Source organism: Lycorma delicatula, chromosome 10 (genome assembly GCF_047948215.1).
Source record: "Lycorma delicatula isolate Av1 chromosome 10, ASM4794821v1, whole genome shotgun sequence".
In the NCBI taxonomy this organism is placed as follows: Eukaryota; Metazoa; Arthropoda; class Insecta; order Hemiptera; family Fulgoridae; genus Lycorma; species Lycorma delicatula.
In genome coordinates this window covers 83,266,804-83,285,931 of record NC_134464.1, presented here as the reverse complement: position 1 = coordinate 83,285,931, position 19,128 = coordinate 83,266,804, and the positions used below count along the sequence as shown (strand labels likewise).

At 29.2% G+C, this 19,128-nt stretch overlaps 1 protein-coding gene across 9 annotated transcripts in view; it reads right to left on the bottom strand.

The window, feature by feature from the left end:
* Positions 1 to 19,128, bottom strand: part of Srrm1 (Serine-arginine repetitive matrix 1) — a 66,308-nt gene that overhangs the window by 25,266 nt on the left and 21,914 nt on the right. For 7 of the 9 annotated variants that reach the window (XR_012757841.1, XM_075376233.1, XM_075376231.1 and 4 more), the window contains 3 exons: positions 6,330 to 6,500; positions 3,999 to 4,081; positions 1,883 to 2,038 (listed from right to left, as the gene is read on the bottom strand). Coding sequence is in view for 8 of the 9 variants with exons in the window: in XM_075376233.1 (XP_075232348.1) it covers positions 1,883 to 2,038; positions 3,999 to 4,081; positions 6,330 to 6,500 (410 nt within the window). In the remaining variant the exon portion in view is untranslated. Of the gene's footprint in view, positions 1 to 1,882; positions 2,039 to 3,998; positions 4,082 to 6,329; positions 6,501 to 12,332; positions 12,476 to 19,128 lie in introns of all 9 variants that reach the window. The other 2 variants (XM_075376237.1, XM_075376238.1) reach the window with 2 other exon arrangements.

Sequence of the window (19,128 nt, the reverse complement as noted above, 5' to 3'; positions counted from 1 at the left end):
AATCTGATCAATATGTTGTTCTTATGGCACAACCAGGTTTTCAATTTTTAGTTCTATCCTAAAAAGAAAAAATTTGCAACGAGACTTGTTTGCATCACATTATATCATGCATATCATGTTTATGTTGTCAAGAGATTCCTTTATTTTAAATATTAAAATCAAATTTATAGTTATTCTTTAAAATATGTAACTACTGCAAACACGTATTCTTCAGAGGATGAATGAGGATGACATGTATGAGTGTAAATGAAGTGTAGTCTTGTACATTCACAGTTTGACCATTCCTAAGATGTGTGGTTAATTGAAACCCAACCACCAAAGAACACCGGTATCCACGATCTAGTATTCAAATCTGTGTAAAAATAACTGACTTTACTAGGACTTGAAGGCTGGAGAACTCTTGACTTCCAAATCAGCTGATTTGGGAAGACGCGTTCACCACTAGACCAACCCGGTGGGTGGACTACCAATTCCTAACATTACATTTCATTACATTAAAGATAAATTTATTAATAATCATATTAACAGGAACATTTCAAAAGTGCTATAGTATAGCAAAACTCAGAATACATATGTATGTGTGTACCAGATTTTTTTATCTACTTTACCAGGTGCAAATATTAACAGATTTTTATGAAACTTGGAGGGGTGATATAAACCTACTGGAATAGAGCTGAATTGATTTTCAAGTAGATCAGTTCACATGAACTGGAATTAGAGCAAAAAACATGGTTTTTGGGTATACTTTCAGTTTTTCATTGTACTGGATGCAATTTTTAACAGATTTTGATAATTTGTAGAATTATGTAAACCCTGTAAAATAGAACCCTATTAATTGTCAAGTGAAAAGTTATTAGAGGACCTACAATTAAAAGCAAAAGATCTGGGTCTTCAAGGTTTTCATATTATTACTTGACAATTGTTATAAAGCCGAAATTATATTTGCAAGCACCACCAGGTATGAGCTGGTTTCTCAATCGTCTCAAACTATAGTTTGATAACAGTTACAGTTTTATAACTGGCTACAAACTATAGTTTGTAGCCCAAATAAGATTATTGCAAACAGAACCACAGAGGCAAGCTAGTTTTGCAATAATCCAAAATAAGATCTAGTATTAAGGAAAGGGGTTGGTGTTTGGGTCAATTTATTTTTTTTTAGCACAGGTCCAAAACTGCACAAATAACAAACTAACTATAACAAATAACTATGTGAAAAGGACAAAAAAACACAAATATAAAAGTATATCTATTGGAACAAAGTATAGTTCCTCGCAGTTTTATTAAAAAAAAAAATACATATACTGTAAGCTAGCTAAAACACCAAAAGCATTAGTTTAAAAAATCATAACAGCGCAACATCCTTTTTTCTTAACTAAAACCAGAAATCCACGCTTCTAATCCACTTACTGTATTCCTTTTAATTTTTTCTTACTATACTTTCAATCATGATTATGCATAATATCTCTTCTTTAACTATAGAATAACTTTTCATTTTCTCAGTTTACAGATTATTTAATGAGGATTTTACTTTGGGTTATTAAGATGACTTGAAACTATTAGATATCTAACCCTTTACAATAAACAAGTTTAAATTAGGTTAAGGTTTCAAAAAGTCTCCTAAACAACTATTTTAAGAATAAGAGAGAAAGGCCATGTGCATTAATCCATAAGTAAGTACAAGATAATTTATATAGTTATTAATAAGAATGGTTACTGTTTTTAAAGAGATATAAAAAAAGAAGCTCTATGTACAATCTTAACAAGGTAATTAAAAATTAAATTCAAACTCTGAGAAAGCTTTATTAAAAAAAAGGCACACAAAAACAATAATTAATAAAAATTTAATCAAATGTTTAATACAACTTCCAATCTTTTCACTAACCTGGAAGGAGATTTTGTAGTTGAACGATCTCGTTTAGAGTTTTCTTTATCTTTATCCTTATCTTTAGACTTTTCTTTATCTTTTTCTTTTTCACGATCTCTGCGGTCTCTGTCCTTATCTTTATCTCGATGCCTATCACGTGACCTGCTTCTCTTCCTATTTTTTGAATAAATAATTAAAACATTTTCACTTTTAAAATACATAGGTACCTAATCCTAAATGTTTATCTTGACTGTTGAAATTATTATGATGGATCTACAGATTAGTTATAAATCTTATTAACAATTTTATTCTCTGTTAATCCATATTTATAAATGTGATTGATATTTACATTAAAAAAAATTTATTTATCAAAAAATTAATAAACCCACTCTCCTCTTTTAGGGGAGTGATTTTCTCCTTCCCTTTTGATATACTCAGATTTTATTAATAGAACAACAGATATAATTTTGCTGAAAATTATACACAAATCTTAAAATAAACCAATGCTGAAATGGAAATTTATTCCAGTTTAAGATATTACTTTGTTAAAACTCTCAAAATTATTTTCACTGCTTAACCCATACAAAAATCAATTTTTTAAGAAAAAAGGTGTTGACGATTAAATTAAAACTTGTGATTAAAAAGTTAATAAATAAAATAACTTTTAGAAAAAATATAACAATTAAAAGTTATGCAGGAAAAAGTACACAAAACTTCATCCCTATTTAAATATTTACACATGGAGAGAATATTTAGTTCACAGTGAGTGCCTAGATAAGCAAAATTTTAGTGTGCAAGTTTCCATTTTATAGGATTTTTTTTTAATGTGATATCTCCACAACTAAAACTTAGAGATAACAGATGTGCTGGGTTTGCATTGTTATGAATCAGAATAAATTAATATTAAATTGCAAGTTAATTAATTAATATACTGTGGAAATTAATAGGAACAAAATAACACTTTTTAAAAACTTATGGTTTTATTTATTCTGTGCCTCTATATACACTGAAAAATATATGTATTAGCATGTCCTCCTTTAGCAGAAATGGCCTCTTGAAGAGATTTTGGCATTGACTCCATTAGATTAGTGCACATATACTTGACATCATCATGGAACATCATCATACTTGACATCATAGTTCTTTTGTCATACTATCACACCACCTCAAGGTAGATAAAACCAGTTTCAGACTGGCAATCACACAACAATTTAGATAAAAAAATTAGCTTGTTCCAATTAATTTGAACAGTATAGTATAACAATTTTTATTTATTTATTACACTGTAGAGGTGGCATGTAAAGCCCAAACAAACATTGCCAGATTTTGTTAACAGCATTTCAGTAAGTGATCAGATCCCTACCTATTTTTCTTATTAAAACGGTTCATTCACAGAAAAAACTGACACTGGAAACCATGAACCCAACTTCAGCATCATTCACAAAAGTTTCATGAAGAGCTGTTACAATAATATTGCAGAAGCTGTTTGGATTTAAGTGCAATAAATGTACACAAATTATAAATATTATCCTCTTTAGACAGGTGAGTAATAAGCAATCAAATTATTTTAATTTGTTTCTTTACCTGAAGAGCAGCCCATCAGAAAAACGTACTCAACAATGATGATGAGGTAATAACACAATTCAAAAAAACTGGTTGCAGACTTTATATAATATAAAAGCCAGTTTCTAGATTTAAGATATTCATATATGTAATTTACAGAAGATATATAAATAATTTACCTTTACTTTCCAGACATATCTCAAGTTTAAAATTCTATAAAACATCAAGGAACTCATTAAGGAAATAAAGGAGAACAGAAATGACCAACACATGAAGATTTACTAATGTGATAAAAAAATTCTTGTAAAAAAAATAATAAAATAAAGTAATCCAAGTAGTCAAATATTATTATAAGAGTATGTAAATAAATAAGCTGCTAATTTTTTCCAGTTTTCAATTCAGTATATAACATTCATTCATTCCTTAAATTAAAAAAACCAGTTTAAAAAACAACTTCCACATAAGTAAAATAAAGTGTACACAATCAGATGTTATTAAAGTGTTTACATATACAAACACAAAATAAAGAAGAATAATAAAGTAATAATGCATTTATAATTATAATACATACCTATCTTTTCTCCTCTCTTTATCATCTTTTTCTTTCCCCTTCTCCATTTTCTTTGCTATATCTTGAATACGTTCTTGCTCCTCCTGTTAAAAAAACAATTATCGTTATATTAAAATATGTATAAGATCCAGATCTACAGTACCAGATTTAATCTCAGTGTTAAAATGTTGATTACTATGCTATAAAATATATATTACTTTATCTAAATAGGATAGGAAAATTACCAATACACTAAAAGGAAAAGTTTCACAACCACCAAAGAGTAAATTTACTATGCCAGCTTTCTTTGCTTCAATAGCTGTTGTAATTGAAAAAAATGTTACTACATGTATTTAATTCTACTTATATCCTCTCTACAAAAATTGTTAAGTATTCTTTACTATTTATATTTTTGTTTTCATCTATTGAGATCCATCATGTTCACATAATCTTTAACATTGATTATCATAGGAGTACATAAATGTAAAAATATTTTTTATTTGCATTAAAGAATTTTTTTTAATTTACATATACTATTTATATTTCAGCGCATGAATAGTCACAACAAACACAACAGCTCAACAAAAAAATATTAAACTAGCAAATTAAGGTTTTAGTACACATAGTTATATATTAATTGTATACTGTAATGTTCATTATACAAGGTTTGATAAAAAAAAAAATAACGAGAATTTTTAATTTTCTCTACGTATTTAGTCAATCTTCAATGTTTATCACATCTCCTTCAAATTAATCCATCTGTGATATTATACACTTATGTCAACGTAGCTTTCAGTTTGAAAAACAATGGTAGAAAACACCACTGTTGGTATCACATCGCCTCTGCTTGTGATTTCACACTTATCTAATCTATTACTGAAAAATGTTGACCCTTGAGTGTCCTTTTAAGTGTGGAAAGTAAACGTCTCATGGAGTCATGTCAGTAGAATCGCCACAACATCACAACAGTTTTACGTTTCGTTGAGAAGTAAAGCAATGTGCACCAGTGCATCTTCATGGCACAAAATCCGAATTGTCTCTCAAAAGTTCAGGTTGTTTTCTCTGGACTGCCTCAAGTAAATTACGTAACTTCTAAATAGTATTCTGTTCAAACTTGTGGTAGTAATTTTGTGATGAATAACATTGTAGTTAAAAAATGGTTAGAAGGACCCTCACATTTGACTGGCCTCGACGTGCTTTTTTTGGTTGTTTTCTCAAAAAACTTCTCTGAAACAATTGAGCCTTCATCTCAATATCATAGCCATACACCCACGTTTCATCACCAATTGATATGTTCGAGCAAGTCTGGTTTATCAGCATAAGCATTGCTGACAGCATTGTTACACAATGCTGTTTTTATTGAAAATTTAGTAATTTCATATTGTGAGAGCCATATTAAGAAATAGCAGCCATACTGGCTGGCAGTATGGTGACTGCGATTAGCACGCACCAGCTTTTAACTTTTTTGATATTTTTATCAACGATTAACCCCCTGTGATATTCACACTTTTGCCAATGTAGCTCTTAATTTTAAAAACACTGGTGATACACTTCTGTAGGTGCTGCCTTGAGCTCAACTTGAGATTTCACCTTTATCTCATCTCATCTTCGATGTCTTCTTCGGCCTTCCTCAAAGCATTTGTACCAATCATAAACTAGTGGTTGTGAGATAGCATCTTTAATATATTTAAAACTTCACTCGCTTAACTCATTTTTAAAGCAAAATTTTCAAAAAATTATCTGATGCGACATTTTGCCACACAAACTCAGTAAAGTATGTTTTGCTTTTCTTTAACACAAAAAAGTGTTGCATCTGGCTGAAAGTTAACATGTACATCACTGACCAATACAAAAGTAGTACCGATATAAAAAAAAATCAACTCAATTGACAAAATACAGCACCCACAATTAAAAAATTCTTGTTCGCTTTTCGATGAGATTTCATATAACTTGTCTTTTACAAATTTAACAACTAGGGTTAACAAAAAGCAATATTGTATCACTGTAAAGTATTTTTATTATTTTATTATTTTACAGTATTTTACTACTAGATAAAATACTGAATTACAGAGCTGAAAAATTTCTCTATCAACATGCTTACACTACCATACCCAAGAAAAATTACTGTAGTGTATTACAGACTGTACAATAACAGCATGGTGCAGATGTGTATCACAATAGCACCAAAACTGAACATCATTGTCACCAAATACATTTTTGTGACATTGAAAACATTAATGCATTCTATTTCTTAAATTCACAGTATATAATTATACTACAGAAGACAATGTATATATAATTTATATATACAAATATATATAATTTATATATTATAACAAAAAGAAAACTGACCATTCTTTTCTTTATCTCTTCTTTCTTTCTTTCAACAAACTGTTCGGGTATGCCGCTAACACTATCTTGCGCAGACAGTAGTAATTCCCACAGGTCAGTCATAAATACTCTTGCATTTTTTCCATTAAGAAAACCAGTCAAATTTATCTGCATTTTCTTCGGATCAGGAAACTAAAATTAAAACAAAAGGGAAGAAGCAAACCTCAATAAAAAAAAAATCTATGTATATATATATATATATATATATATATATATATGTATATATATAAAGATAAAACAATAAAAGGCAAAATTCAATTGAAAATTACACTATTTTGTAATTTTTAACAATTTATAGAAGACTTTGGTACATTTTAACAAATCATTCTAACCACAAAACAATAAATTCTAGTGTATAATTTTAAAAATATAATGGGAGGTACGTCCTCAATACATTTAAGTCTCAGCTTTTTTTAAATATGATAAAATTACAGTAATTTTAAACAAACTTAACTACATTATAAAAGAATTTATTTATTCATAATCATTTTATTTTAATGATACTAACTTAAGCAAAAAAATCAAAACCTTGTTTACTAGATATTCATAACTATTATTTTACATAATTACATAATATATAAATAAAAATTGGATACTTTTGTTAAGTTTTTATAATTTATATTTTACACACTGTATTTGATAGTTTCTATCAGTAAAAAAAAAAACATGTTAAAGAAAGATTGGTTTATTCTATTAATAATAAATTCTGAATGTATACGGAATATAAAACATGACAAATTTCTATGTTAAAAACATTGAAATACAATGTTTTAACATTAGATATTTATCAAAAAGATTCAGCAAGAATCTTTTTAATATATCATAAACATTATTCATGTGGATATAACATGAACACTAGTATATTTATGCTTGGCACTAATAGACCAAGACATGCTTAGTTGCAAATATCATTTAAACTGTCAGAAGTACAAACTGCGAAATAACTTTGTTATTTTAAATACTTTCTTAATATCATCTATTATTTAATTTTTCTCCAAATCTAAAATGAAGAAGAAACAAACAAAAAAGGACTCAAATTTAGAGGTTATGAACTAGATAAAATATACCCTATAATTCCTGGTATGGCTTAAATAAACAACCTACCATGCACACTACTTCGTATCAAACCATTGCTCTGAACAATAACAAATAGAATGAGCTTAATTAGTTATAATTTTTACTTACAATCAAAAAGTAATTTTAGTAATAAGTAATATTTGCATACAATGAATGGTTTTTTATAATAATGTTATAATTGTGAAAGTTTTGCAGTAATCACGGACAAACCATTGCGAGCAAAAAATTCATTTAGTTTGTGTTTCTGAGTATAAACTTGACAATAACAAAACCTGGATATTTTTAATAAAAATAAATAAATATCACTCAGTATACCTAACATGTACATGAGAAATTACACTTTCTACAGTAGGGAGTATGTACTTAACATTAAAAAGAACAAATACATGTCAAAATAAAATTAATAAAAAAAATGTAAGAACTTAAAAATGTAAGAGCGAGTATATTACAAGTTACAGAACAATAAGAAAGAGTGAAAACAACAATGATTTAATTAAGGTGATTGAATCATGAATGTTGGTGCCAAACCACAAAAAACACATACATACTGCTTTTAGAATAAACAAATTATAAATGCAAATATTAATCAAACAAGAATGAACAAATAAAACAACACAGTGAACATGAAAAAATTAATGCACATTAAAAATTAATGAGCATTAATAATACATGATATTATTGCAGAAATATAAACTGAACACATGAAACATGAAAACATTTTTATAGACTATCTCTAATCACAATGAGTGTCAATATGTCATGGAATGGTTAAAATTACGATTTTAAGTACACAATTTGAATTCATTGAATCTATAACAACTGGAAGAAAAATATATTTGAAATAACATTACTTTATTGATAAACTGGGGGGGGGGGGGTCAAAGAAGTTATGAAATATCAATGTTGTTGCTACAAAATGTGTACTTTTCTTGTAAGTTGTAAAACTTTTTTCATAACAATTCCATACAATTTAAAGTAACAAATGAAACAGATTAATTAATTTCAAATATCATTTATTTATTTACCAAATTACAGAAAAATGACAGTTTTATTTTTTTCTGATCTTTAGGAACAAAATTGAAAAAATATATAATCCAATCTAGTACCAGTTAGTAAAAACGTTTTTTATGGGATGTAGAACAGAACAGTAATAATGCTCTACATGTAATATTATTAGTCTTTATGTTACAACTCGTTACAAGAAAAGAACAAACGGGTAACTATGACATTTTAACAATAATAATTTTACTTTTACAACATAGTCTAAATTTGTACACTTTTTTTTATTTAAAGAAAAGTTGTAATTTTTTCTTAAATCTATCACTCATCCATAAGGATGGGTTTAAATTCCTACTGTATATAACAGTGTAGTACAACAATTTTCAATGATAAGTAATAATAATATCTCTTTCAGTAACGTCAGTAAGGTATTCTTATCAAACTGACAGACTACTACTATTGAAACGTCACTGGATATCAAAGATAATGGAAGCAAAATTTTTTTTTGATAGCAGATAAAAAATAAATAAATATATTTTAAAAATTCATCCTTTTGTACTGTTCTGTTATATTTTACAGTAGGAAGATCGTTTCCAAATAAATTTATATGGATGCTTGCTAGTAATTAATGTAAGAAATCCCCAAGTTTACAAAATTTTTCAATTCCCATCAACAGTCAACTTCTATCAAGTGTCTACAGTAATTCTTTTGAGCATACACATGATTTAAATAAACCAATGCTGATGTTAATTTAGTCCTTGAACTTTATTCCAATTTTTTAAGATTTAGAGATGATCATCTGAAACTTCATAACTAACTACACTGAATTCTAAAGAATTGGAAAATACTCAATTCAAATTACTAACCCAAACATTACAGACTATACAATAGCAATAAATGTACTCTGATTGTAGTATTCAAAGCTAATTTATTATTTTTTCCAAAAATAAAAATTTGGGCGGATTTACTTAACATTTAACATAATTTTGATTATTATGAACTATTTATTCACTTTTACAATTTTGTCATTAAAATCAATCAAACCTTAACATCTAGATCTTGGGCTAGACTGTGAAACATCCTCAGTGTCTATATGGATTGTTCAAACCCATCCTTACACTTAATTCCTCTTCTTTAGTAATTTGGAACCTGTCACCCCTGGTTCCATCTGTAATGTTATGCTGTTTTTATAGTTGGCAAGGCAGCTCTTTATTGAAGCTCAGTGGAGTAGATAACCTCTGTGCCTCTGCAACTGCCCAAGGGCTTCTATCCAGGAGTACACAAAAAGTCAAACTAATGACTGAGGTACCTCCTCCTACAGATTGAAGTCAGGCCACTGCTTCTCAAAAAATCTAATATAATCTCATGACCCACCATGTATGCAAATAAATTAGTAATGATGTTTTAAGAAATCTTTTATTTATTCTTTTATAATATATGTGTGTGTGTAACATTTATAATAATATGGTACAGGTTGTTTTTAAGCCCTTCAATTGTACTTAGTTAATGCATGTTAGTTAATGCATCAATCTCATAAGATAAAAAATACTTGTAATTTAATAGATAACATAAGATATTAACCGAAAACATTCATGGTAAATTAAAAGAATCTAATAAAAAATTATTTCAATTTCAGTTATCAATTCAAGGTCTTGTTCAATTTATTAAAATGTATTGTACACCCAGAATATGTTATCAGTTTCTGTATTATAATCATTTAACTACAATGATTTCATCACACTACGTTAACCTAAACTGTTAGCAACTAATTAATTAACAATACGAAGCAAACCCAGTTGTAGCCCACAGATGGGACTTAAAGCATAAACTGTTACTTTGAAAAACCAAATAATTATTACACAGAGCAATATTTTTCTCTACAAATAATTTTACTACCTCTAACAATTTCACATGATACAGAAATTATAGAGAAATTTACATTATCTTTATTCATCTGAAGAATAATTTCAAATGACTGCAATATGATCCTGTACCTTTAAAAGGGGGTAATTAAAAAAACATTTACCCCAATTAGTGAAAACTGCTTGCAGTAAACAGCTGAATTTGACATGAGACTTTACAGACATAAAGAATGCATTATAAAGAATATGTTATATATAACACAATTGATCCTAACTAATATATAAAAATATATAATCAAAGACAAAAGTATAAAAACCACTAAAACAAAGAGTACAGAATTTAATCATGCTTCTTACCTTATGTTTATTATTTTTTAATAGCGCTTTTGAGGTTTTCCTCTTCATCAGTTAAACTTTTATTTTTTTCTCAAATCATACATTAAATTCAAACATTAAAATTATAGTATATAAAAAATATATAGTCAACATATTAAAAATTTTTTATTTGTGGCAATAAAATTTTTTAATTTATATTTTTAATATTTTCACTACATATATTTTTATATGTTATAATTTTAATGTTTGAATTTAATATGTGATGTGAGAAAAAAAAGAAGTTTAACTGATGAGAGTAAACCTCGAAAGTGCTATTAAAAAAAATCCTTTCGGCACGCCAGAAGGCAGAGGTAGATTTTACTGGCACTAAGTAGGGGATAAAAAAGATTTCCACCTTTAGTTAAGAAAAACTTCAAACATACTCAATATGACAATGGTTGAAAGTAGAAAGCAGTTTCACATGTTTAGCATACAACAAGCCTCATCTTACAATTCCAGCAACATTTTGGTCATCACTTGCCATTATGGGTTGGTCATATCAAAAATTGTTTTTAAACAAATGTTTCAGGTAATGTTTAGATAACTAACAACCACTTTAAACAGATTCAATACTGTGCCTATTAAGGGAGGTATGATTCTTTTTTGTCTTCGAAACCCTATTTTTTCAACCCCTGGGACAATGGTTGGCGATACCAAAAAACTTTACTTTGATAAGTTTTAGACCCTGATCTAAAGAATAGTAGGAACTTTAAACAAGTTTGATTTTTATTTAATAAGAAAGCTATAGCAATATTTTTTTTGAATAAGTCACCATTCCACCCGCATGGTTTGATTTTGGCCATTAACAAATTTGACAAAGATTTGGGACGGGTTATTTTTAAGGAATATATATAAACGTTTGAGCTGACTGTGGTTTTGAGGTCTGTGAAAACGAAAAGATATGTTGAAATTTTCCATTAGTTGAATCATGGTACCCATTACAATAGGTAGCTTTTTTATGAAATCTACCTAAAATAATAAGCATAAGGTAAGAAGCGTTACTAAATTCTGTACTCTTGGTGGTAAATGGTTTTTATACTTTGTCTGAGATAATAGTTCAGAGGGGAATATGGACAAATAGTATAATAACAGAATTGTTTTTGCTAAATTAAAGTATATATATATATATATATATATATATATATATATATATATATATATGTATGTATGTAATCAACAAATATTTATGTAAAAGTACCAATATTGTAATATTTTTATTTAATATTTGCTTTTTTATAAATTTCATTATTTAAAAAACTTTAGGTCATGTCACTTTACATTAAACGTAAATTTATACATTAGCAGTGAATAATAAAATGAATGAATCAAATCAGTCAAATGACCAATGTGATGACAAAAAACTAAAAATTATTTTCAATTCACAGAAAATTAAATATAAGTTTCTTATATAAAAAAAATGTAATACATTAAAATAGAAAATAAACCCTAAAACTAAATTAAATATTCACAATAAACTAAAATTAAAAAAAAAAAATGATATAAGTGGGAGTAAGGAAGTAAGCTAAGTTACATGGACTTTTAGTTAAGTTAGTAATAAATAATTATCTATAAGAAAAAAATGAGTATACATAGTAAAAATATATTAATAATCATCGAAGTGCCAAGTACCATATGTGGCAGTGAATACCACCTTCTGCCCAATAAAACATCTCCAGGCTGTGTGCATCGACCCACAGTCTGTGTATGTGTGTGTGCATGTACTCCACTGTATGTACGTACTGTCGTCAGAACAGTTGCAGTCCGATGACCTGCTCCTCTTCAGCTTAATAACTGCTGTCAAATAAAACATAAGTTTATTTCTGATATAATAAAAAAAACTAATATTATTAGTTTGGAAACATATTTTAAATATAATTTTTTTTTTAATATTGAAATTATTAACATAATGTTGAACAAAAGTAATAAATAGAAGATATCTTTAAGCACAAATAAACAAAAGTACCCTAAAAAAGAAATGCTGATTACAGAGGTTACTACAGTCTGAAAAGTACAAAAAAATGCTGCACATTAATCAAAATGATGGACAGTTATGTAATTTTCAAAAGCTGAGAAAACTATAGTCATACAGAAGTTTTATTTTCAAACTAACAAAAGTGGCATATACAAACCAGAACAATAATATGAGGTTGTAAATAGGCTTAACAAATGGAAGAAATATTCAAACTAAAATGTAAAATAAATAAATTAGATTATATGTGCCTATGTACAGTGAAAGAGTCTGTAAAAATGCAATACACAGGCATTCAGAGGTTTAATATGAGTAGCTTACACACAGCACCCCATCCCTATTCTATGAGCTTCATTTGGTAATACTCATTAGGGGTTTGGCAGTTCTTAACTAGACTAATTTCATTTTGACATATTCTGGGACAATAAAAATGTGTTGATCAGACTGCTTCAGATGCATATAAACAAACATTCAATGCTGTGATTTCTATAAAAAAAATGTAGCTTTTAGTAAAGTACTTAAAGGCGGTTGACAACACAGACCTTTTAAGCTGTTTTTTTGATAAATTCAATTTAGAAGGAATGAACAAAATGGGTGCAAGAGGTTCAAACTAAATAAGAATAGTGTGATTATGTTAAGTGAAAATCTTTAAAAAAAATTTAAGACCCTGAGCTTTAAAATATCTCTCCTCTTCCTTTATTTGTGCTTTATGAAGCTCAATCACACATGTGGATTCATTCAATACTACTGAAGATCTGTTGTTTTTTTTTCAGAACTTAGCATACAATCTTCAGAATAATTTTTAATAAATGCTTCCTGAAAGCAGGCTTTCAGGAAGCAGGTATTCCAAGGCTTTCTTGGATATTGTGGTTAGAGCTTAACCCCTCCTGTCAAAACTAATGTTAGGCAACATATCTTCCACAAATGTTATATCCTTGATCCCAAACTACCAATAATAGGGATATCAGAGAATTTAAAACACCATAATGGGATGATTGTACCATCTCAGACTTTTACAAGGTTCTGAATTTGAATCCCAGTTAAGATTTGTATTTTTTATTTGATGTTAAGTTTATACACACGCGCTTAGAGCTTGTTATAATTCATTATAAAAAGCTCTCTTGTGCATCATTTATTAATTAGAGAATATAGTAAACCTACAGTCAGTATATTTCTTCATTAGTTCATTATAAAAGATCTTAATCTATTCGACTGATTTTGATCTTTGAGACTGACAAAAATGTAGATGAGCCTATTGTCAATTTCTTTAAACTCTTATATAGAGGTAAAAATTCCTTCAAGCAATCCACTAATCTTAGGACACAGGTGACAAAACAGGCTTTGACAAAACAGGCTGATGAAAAATTTAAGAAATAAGGTTATCTTTCAAAGTGCTGACAGCAAGTAGAGAGTAACATAAGATTCCTACGTACAATCAGTTGGAATGAGGCTGTTGATTGTTATAAGTTTGTACAATTTTTTGAGTGTACACTAGTATACAAGATATGAATCATCAAACTTTTCACAATGATTTTTTATAACTAGCTGAAACTAGAAAGCTGGTAAACATTTAAACATTGTTTAAAGGATTAAAATATTCTATCAACTTCATGTTCTACTGCATCAACTGTCATCAATGATGACAAATATGGAATCTAAATTAAGTACAAAAAAATTAAATTTATGTAGCGCATGTATACTGTTATACATAAACAGTACATGCAGTAAGTTTATTTATTGTCTGGTGTGTCATTGTAAGTTTTAGATCTGTTTCACACACACACAATGTTTAGAGCATATTATTAAAAAAAGAAAAATTAACACAATTGAATGGACATATACAATAAAAAAAACAATAGTAGATAAACAACCCATTAAACACAATGGAAAATCAATTTAAACGATATGAAAAGAATACAAAGTACATAAATAAGAATTTATTAAAGAAATTAAAAAACCTAATTAATAACCTTGAAAAAGGTTACCAAGTATCTATCTACTTCTAATATGCGTTCATCTAATGTATTTATTTAATGCAATGAATTAAATTGAATAAATTAATATCAAAATAATTTTTCTAATGATAAAATAATAAATATGCTTCCGTAATATATGGAGCAGTAATGTTTTCACAATATTTTTTAAATAATTATGTTAAGTAATATATGTCAAAAATATATGTTTCCAAACTAACGATAAATAATCTAAAAACTAATTATTAAGAACAAATTACGTAATAGTAAACAGCGAAATAAAAAAATTATCTTGTATTATTTGCTGAATATATGCCAATAAATAAAATTATATGTAAATATGACAATGACTTATCACAATTTTCCATTTTTATCAGATGACTGCTAAAAATGTTATTTAAGAAACGATTGGGATAGGAATATATTACAAAATAATCTTTAAAGTTTGATTTTTTATAAAATTTTTTTAATACTGTGAATGTTAAAGCAACAAAAGTTGTATGATGAGATATGAAAGGTTTTATTTTCTTTCATTATAAAAATACCTGGCTACCTAATATTATCAAATTTATCTCTACAACTGCCAATGTTAATGATGAAAATTTACATTTTATTAGGAAATCACTGATAGTACAGCACATACTTTTGTTCCATCATATGAGAGTAATCAAATATAAATAGGATTTTTGTTCCTCAGTCTTACGATTAGTAGGACTGGGCCTGCACTTCTAGTATGACTGGTTGGGGTCATTAGGAGTGGGGAGAGTCAGCCATTCCACACTCCCAACCAATTTTTCAGAACAGATGCATCCCCCAGTGCGCAACGCATAATTATAGAATTTCTTGCTCATAAAGTTCCAAGTGATGGAAATTTTCTGTAGATTGACTGACAGTTCAGGGTGCAAACATCAAGGACTCGTGTGTTTGAACTCATAAGAGTTCAAGGAAGGGCAAGAATGAGTGGAAAATCAGGAACACGAAGGCCATCCTCGAACCAGCATTACAGACAAAAACATTCACGCGGTTCGAGACATTCTTGAAGACGATCGACAAGTGAGAGTATCCAAAATTGCAGTACAGGTAGGAATAAGTTATGGGAGCTGTCAAGTTATAATCTCAAATGACCTATAGTTCTGTACAGTGTGTGCCAGATGGGTCCCTTGCTTTTTGACCACAGATCAGAAGTAAAAGACGTTTGGAGGTCTGTCAGAGGCTTACAGTAAGGTTTGCAAAAAAAAAGGGATGCATTTTTGAGTTGGATCATCACCTGTGATGAAACGTGGGTCCATCACTACACTCCCCAGTCAAAACAAGTCAGTATGGAATGGCTATAGAAAGGGAAGGCAGCCCCACTGAAAGCCATGACTCTACTGTCAGCTGGCAAGATTCTTTCAACAGTTTTTTTCCAACCAGCGAGGCATTTTGCTCATTGATTTTTGCATGAGCAACACACAATCAATGCTGCTTTACTACTATGAGCTGGTGAATGATGTGAGGGCTGCATATCACCACAAAAAACAAGGTCAATAAATTTGAGAGGCCATCCTCCTCCACGACTCCAGGCCCAATCCATATCATCCTTATTAAAGCCTGGACCTATCACCCTGCAATTTTCATTTGTTTGGGCCGCTTAAAGAAGCTCTAGGAGGGTAACGATTTGAAGATGATGAGGGCAGGGAAGGATTTGTACGCAATTGGCTCCTGATGCAACCAGCTTCATTCTACAATGCTAAAAAAACCTTTCTCACTGGGAAAATGTATTTCTAAAGCAGGAAACTATGTAGAAAAATAAATTATATTTGTCTTTTATTTTCCAATAAATACATTTTTTTAAAAATAAAACCCCATTTGCATTTGATTTACCCTCGTACAGATTAAGTCCAGATGTTAAACAAATTTATTGGTAACATTTTCTCTAAGTTTGATTATTTCAGTTAATATGCTGCTAATAACAAGCTTCATCAATCAATAAACAAACCTTGCATTTATAATATTGCAATCCAAAATAAAATTAAAAAAGGCTAGGCTAATTAATCTGTACTAAAAATAATAATAATTTACTTTAACTATGTAGATATTCTGATAGTGTAGACATATGTTTCAGACATAAGTGTTTTAATAATACAAAGCCAAATTTTTTTTCAACAAATAATGAGTTAATTGCTTCCACATAATTTATGTTAATGACTGATTACATTCATTCATCACATCATCCCTTACTCAGATGAGATTTGTAAAAATCAATATATAAACTAGCACAGTCTGAGAGGAAAGTAACTTGTGATTAGATTGAGAAGGGTTTATAACAAAGGCAGCTATGCAAGAAGAAACATAGTGTTCCTATGAAAAAAAATAATAAGGTAGATCCTAAATTTTTTTAAAGGTATAAAACAGCAAACAGAAACTCAATGGCAAGCACTGAATAGAAACTCTGTAGTGATATTAAGATGGGGGAACAAGCCCATATAAAAATAATTGACATTGTCATTATTCCTGTGCTAGTCATTAATTACATTATCTTATTTCCTCTGTATACAAGGTTTTTTCCTTTAAGATATTGAAGGAAAATATTTGTAGCTTAAGATAATAAATTATCATTTCACATTATAAATTCCAACACTTCCTTCTGATTTCCATACAGTATAGAAATGACAACTTTTTTGTCCTGATTTTTATTAGCTTCATTTGTAAGTGCTACTATATGTAACTCTTCCAAAGAGAATAATATTTTGTGAAAATAATAATTAAAAACAAAACAGCATTTTTTCTCTGGAAGGTTTCTCTGGCACGGTCAATGCGATATTGTAATCCGACATGAACCTGGTCATGGTGGATACAGATGGATCTTTAGAATACAAAGGTAGATTTTAATGAATGCTAACAAAAAATTCTCAAAAACTTAAAGGAAAACTTTCTTGTATACACATGTGTCCTTCACTCAGACTATTAATAGTAAACATCAAATAAGTGTGATATTCATTCAGTTGTGTAATGTACTACTTATACTATAAAGTATTTTACTAGAGATCATAGATTGTTAACATTAATACATGCACAAGTAGCAAACTCTTGATTACCAGTACCCATAATAAATTTAATTCACTAGCCTACCATAATTTTATGTTTTAATATTTACAATCTACATTAAAGATTATCAGTCGCAAAAGAAGTCACTCTCCAGTGAAGTAAAATTTACATTTAGTACTGACAATAACTGAATCTAGTTTAATCTAGTTTTTTCTTCTCTAAACAAAATCCCGCTATACAAGACATGATTTATTATTTTAAAAAACTTATTCATAAAAACAACATATAATTCAATAATCCATACAAGATTAACTGAATACTATCACTAACCTACATACTTTTTGTTAACCCAGGAAGCAGCACAACATTTTTCCCTCAATTCATGTTGATGTTATAATATACAAACACTGAGAATTTTTTACCTTGCAAGTATAGCAGTATTTATTTCTGTTGCAATTTTTTCTTGAGATGAATTCATTTGAAATAAAAGAATGATCCAAATTATGATCAAACAAGATGTATAGTATATGTATACATCAGCAATAGTGAAAATTTGACTCCACTTTCAGATTTTACATACACACACACTCACTCACACTCTCTGCATATACACAGTAGGTCTGAAAAGTTCCTGAACTAAATTTCTGTAGTCGATACAAGTAGCACCATCTCTCAGACAACCAAGGAACTATATAGTGCGACATCTGACCAAGTGTGCGTACAAAATTTCATCACGTTTCATCACTCCCGAGTTATATTAGGCTGTGTACATTGTGTTCATGTGATCTTGTGCGAGCTCATGACATGGAACAGAGAAGCGCAATAAAATTGTGTTCAACTTCAAAAATCTTTCTTTAAACTTATTCTATGATACAGCGAGCATTTGGTGATGAAGTCGCATCTTGAACTACATTATACACATCGTGGAAGCAGTTTAGAGACGGTAGAGAGTTGTTGGATGATGGTGAATGAAGCAGGAGGCCATCAACAACTGTTCATGACAAAAACCTTTGCGAAAATGTGTGCACTCCTGCTCAAACCTCATCTTACCCTTCAGGCCATAGCAGAAGAACTAAACATCAGTGATGGCACAATATGTACAATTCTAAGAGAAAAAATGAACCGCTGAAAGGTGTGCTCTTGTTTCATTCCACACTTCTTGTCTGAAGAACAAAAACAGGTGTGTCTTTCTTCTGCTCAAGACTTCATTGAAACTGCCAATAGTGACCCGAATTTTTTGCAAGCAATTGTTAACTGGGGATGAAAGCTAGAATGCTTCTGTATTATCTGCAAACGAGGGGACATTCTGCTACTTCGTTGAGTCCTGCAGCACAAAGGCTGGCGAAAGTTGGGGAGCAAAAGTCAAGGGTGAAAACTATGTTGACTGCATTCAATTTGACTAAATTGGCCAAATCATGAATTCTAAATTCTATTTGGAAGTAATGAAACTGATGCATCGCATTTGTTGAATCCAGTCC